Source organism: Pseudozyma flocculosa (assembly GCF_000417875.1).
Source record: "Pseudozyma flocculosa PF-1 unplaced genomic scaffold scaffold00014, whole genome shotgun sequence".
NCBI classification, from domain to species: Eukaryota; Fungi; Basidiomycota; class Ustilaginomycetes; order Ustilaginales; family Ustilaginaceae; genus Pseudozyma; species Pseudozyma flocculosa.
Window position 1 is genome coordinate 693,090 of NW_006920882.1, and position 4,166 is coordinate 697,255.

Genomic DNA, 4,166 nt, shown 5'->3' on the forward strand with positions numbered 1-4,166 from the left:
GCGCGTCGCCGCTCCGCTTGCGCTCCTGGGCGAGCGCCTCTCCGTAGGCGGCCAGCTGGGCAGCCAGCGAGGGCGGTGCGCCGTCTGGGCCCTCGCCGCCGACGGGCACTTCCTGGTTGAGGATCGCCTGGGCCTGCTCGGCGGCGCTGAGGTAGGTCGATCGCAGCGAAGACGTCGAGGGCCGGCTGCTGACGCTGTCGGCGTGCGAGCCGGACCGGTTGGCGCGCGTGGTCGGATGCGACATGCCCATCTCGTCGGCGATCGACAGCGCCTGGCTGGCGGCCTGGAGTCCGGGGCTGTCTCGCAGGTGGCTGCTTCCCTCGGCCTGGCTGGCTGCCGCGCCGACGGGCCCAGTCTGAGATCCTGCGCTGACGGCAGAGACGCTGCTCGTGGACCGGTTGCGGCTGCGGTAGTCGCCCAGCACCGACGGGCTCGACGGGTTCGAGCTCGACGGGCCCAGCCCGGCCATGCGGCTGCTGCTCGCGTCCTGCCGCGGAGCGCCCCTTCTGGCCGACAGCGTGCGCAGACCGGCGGGCAGGTGGTGGACATCGTGGTGCTCTCCCGCCGCCTCCTCCGGGCTCATGGGCATGGTGTCGCCGAGAAGCTCCTGGTCGTCCTCGAGGTCGCTCGCCTCGTAGAGCGGTCGGGCGTACTGCGAGCCGGTCCGCGAGTCGAACGACGTGTCGCACCGGGCAGCGTGCTGGCTCAGCTGGCTCCCGGCACGCTCGCGCGCGTCGGTCGAGAGGCTTCCGTCGCTCGAGGTAAAGTCGGAGCTGAGCTCGTGCTCTTGCAGTGCACCGGCTGCCGCCGAGTCCCCCGTCCGCCTCGCTCGCGCCATGCCCAAAGACCCGCCAGCACCGGTCGCCTGCCTGTGATCCTGCGGGCCCGCGCCCCGATGGACGCCGTCGGCGTGCCGAACGTCTGCGAGGCCGTGCGACGCGCCTGGGTAGAGCTGCTCGGCGCGCGCGATGTCGAGCGAGGCCTTGCCGGCCATGGGCGTCCGGGTGCCAATGTGCCGGCCTGCGGAGGCGATCTGCTCGTTGGAGCTGGACCGGGCGCGCGCTGCGTTCCTCGCGACTGCGCTCGCCGACAAGGCAGACGACGAGGCCGAGCCGCGCAAGCGAGGTTGCTGCCGCAAAGGGGCCGAGGTGGAGGCTGAGGTGGACGCGGCTTGGTAGGCGGCGCCGGCGGCCGGGTCGGGTCGTTGAGTGGCATCCGGGAACGCGCTGCGGTGGTGCGGTGCCGTGGTGGGCGTCTCCGACAGGTGGCTGTCGTCGTCGTGGTCGTCGTAGGCACGCGGGTGCGAGGCGTCGAGGCCCGTCGGCCTACGCTCGGACTGCACGCTGCCGCTGCCGTCGGCCAGCGAGGAACTCGTGTCGTACGACCTCTGCTCGGAGCGCGGGGGACGCGACGAGAGCCCGGGCGTGCTGGGGTCGTGCGGCGCCGCCACGAGGCTGCTGGCGCTGCTGCTGCCGCTGACGCTCGCCTTGTCCGTGCCGGTCGCCTTGCGCAGCATGTTGGACAAGCTGCGCTTGCTCGCCAGCTTGCCGAACTTGCGGTTCGGGCTGTGCGGGGGCGCAGAGTCTGGCGGCTCGCCGCCCGAGGAGCCTGCCGGGCCTGTGCCGAGTGCGGCCCGCAGCGACGCCGCCGGATGCGCCGCCTTTTCGAGTATCGAGGGCAGCGACGGGACGTCGCTTCGACTCTCGGGCACCCCCGAAGCCGGTGGCCGAAGATCCGACGCCATGCGCGCTGATGCCCGCCGGCGTCGCCGCCGAAGAGAAGGCGAGCTCGGACTCCTCGGCCGGATCCAGCGGGCTCGGACTCCGGTCCGTCAGGCGCCGGTTGATGCCGGTGGGCGACGACGTCGGCGGCTGGCCGGCCAGATACATGCCTGCCTGCGCTCGCTGGACGGTGCCGTCGCCCGTGCTGCCTGGCGCGCCCTTGAGGTTCGGGTTGGAGCTCGTCTTGAGCAGGTGGCCGCTGACTCGGCCGGCGGTGTGGGACCGGTGGGCCGGCTGCGCCCGCGCGAGCTGGTCAAAGGATCGCTGACCGCGCAGCATGCTGTCGTCGCCGCTGCGGGCGCCCCTCGCCATCGCGGCGGGATTCTCGTCGGCCGATCCGGCAGCGAGCGCGCCGCCCATGCCGGCCGAGGACGACGAGGACGGCTGGCCGCCGGCCGCGTAGCGCGGATAGCCGACCGAGCCCAGCGACATGTCGCGCCGCACCGTGTCGCGCGCCGAGACGATGCCTGCGAGGCCGTTGGTCCCGTAGGCCGCGATCCAGGAGCGGAGCAGCTTGACGCACTCGGTGTGGCCGTTGCCTGCGGCCAGCGCCTCGGCCGACGTGCCCTCCTTGTCGGTGGCGGCAGGGCGGGCGCCGGCCTCGAGGAGGATGCGCATGATCTCGAGGTGGCCGTTGGCGGCGGCAAAGTGCAGCGGCGTCGAGCCCTCGACGCCCGCGCCGCCGCCCGAGTTCTTGCTCCTGAGCCGCGGCGCGTTGACCTCTGCGCCGTGCAGCAGCAGCATCCGCACCGCCTGCTCGTTGCCGCCGGAGCATGCCGCGTGGAGCGGGAGGATGCCGTTGAGGTTGCTGTTGGCCGGCTGCCCGTTTTCGAGCGCGAACTTGATGAGTCCGATGTTGCCCGAGGCTGCGGCACTGTGCAGGCCGAGGTTGGGGTGCATGACCTCGTGCGACCCGAGCGCGCTGCCAAGGGCTCCATGGCCCACGGCCTTGAGGGCGCTGCGACCGACGTTGGGGCGGGGCATCCTGGGCGGACGTGGCAGGGCCTGCACCGAAAGCGGAGCCCAGCCGGTCGCAGAGGGAAGGAGGGCGAGAGCTCAGAAGCCCAGCCGGCCTCGGTCCCGCCTGGTGGCCTCAGAGGCCGGGGTTGGGAGCCGGTGCAGCGGCGGCAGCAGTGGACCGCCTGGCCAGGGCGAGAGAGCGTGCAGGGGTCCTTGTGCGCCACCAGAGCTGGAAGAGAGGGATCGGGTATCAAGAGGTCGGAGGCCGGGAGCGCTGAAGAGGCCGAGACTGCTGATCAGAGTGGGCTGAGCTAAGACAGGTCAGGGTGGAGGATGTGCGGGGGCTGGTATCGATGTGGCAGGACGATGCAGAGAAGGGCGACTCGGTGCGAAGATGGGTAGGATGCGCTGCTTTAGAGACGATGAAGGTGATTCCTGGCAGCGACGAGCGAGTGCATGGATAGGGGTGGCGGTCGAGAGGGGCGAGGGTTGAGGGTCGAGGGTCAAGATGCTGGGTGGCAAGTGGCGTGGGGACGAGGCGAGTGCAGTGGCGAGGTGAAAGGCAGGCTGCGAACACTGTGTCAATGGAGCTAAGCGCGAGTGAGATGGGATGGAGCGCAGCCTCGCCGAAGGCGGAAGGGGGGCTCTCGGACGATCAGGAGCTCAGCACGCTGAGAGGGTATAGAGGTGGTCGGGAGCAGCTTGCATGTGCCGTGACCATGCCGCGAGTGTGTGTGTGTGTGTGTGTGTGCGAGAGAGAGGGAGAAGTAGAGAGAAGAGAAGAGAGCAAGAGAGCAAGGACCCGGCACGAATAGGAGCGGGCGGTCTGACGCTGCCCTAGAGCGATGCGAAGATGGTGGTGGTGGTGGTCGTGAGGGTGAGGGCGGTGGCGGCGGCAGCAAGGATGTGCCCGGTTGATAAGCGGTTGGGGCGGCCCCTCGAGCGCGCTGGAATCGATGGTGAGGTTTGGGGGAGCGGGCGTGGGTCGGGGAAAAGAAGCAAGCAAGGTTAAGGTTGTGGCCGAGGGGCGAGAGGGACGGAGAGCAAGCAAGCAGTCAAGAAGATGACGGACGGCCCGAAGGGTCAGCTAGGGTCGATGGAGGAGGAGGCTCGCTGCTGCTGCTGCTGCTGCTGCTGCTGCTGCTCAGCGGGCTGCGGGCGCCCGTGCATGTGGTCCGAGACCGTCCTGCCCTGCCCAGCCCAGCCCAGCCCAGCCCAGCCGGCCGCCCAAGCCAAGGGCGGGAGGGCCGGCCAGGTAGGGTCAGCCTAGGGCCTGGCCTGGCTGGGTCGGCCCACGCTCCGAAAAAGAAAGGGAAGGCCAGGCCAGGCAGGGCGTGGCCAGAGGTGCATGCGGGAGGGACCCACACCGCAAGCAGCAAGCGCAGGCAGGCAAGGCGAGCCAGGCCAGGCCAGGCGGCCCCAGCC

At 70.8% G+C, this 4,166-nt stretch overlaps 1 protein-coding gene across 1 annotated transcript in view; it reads right to left on the minus strand.

Moving 5' to 3' along the window:
• PFL1_04482 (uncharacterized protein) overlaps positions 1–2,765 on the minus strand; it is a gene marked incomplete at both ends in the record, with an annotated part of 4,310 nt that extends 1,545 nt beyond the window's left edge. Inside the window, 2 exons of the mRNA XM_007882006.1 lie at positions 110–1,617; positions 1,712–2,765. Of these exons, the coding sequence (XP_007880197.1) occupies positions 110–1,617; positions 1,712–2,765 (2,562 nt within the window). The remainder of the gene's footprint in view (positions 1–109; positions 1,618–1,711) is intronic.
• Between the last annotated feature and the right edge of the window lie 1,401 nt (positions 2,766–4,166).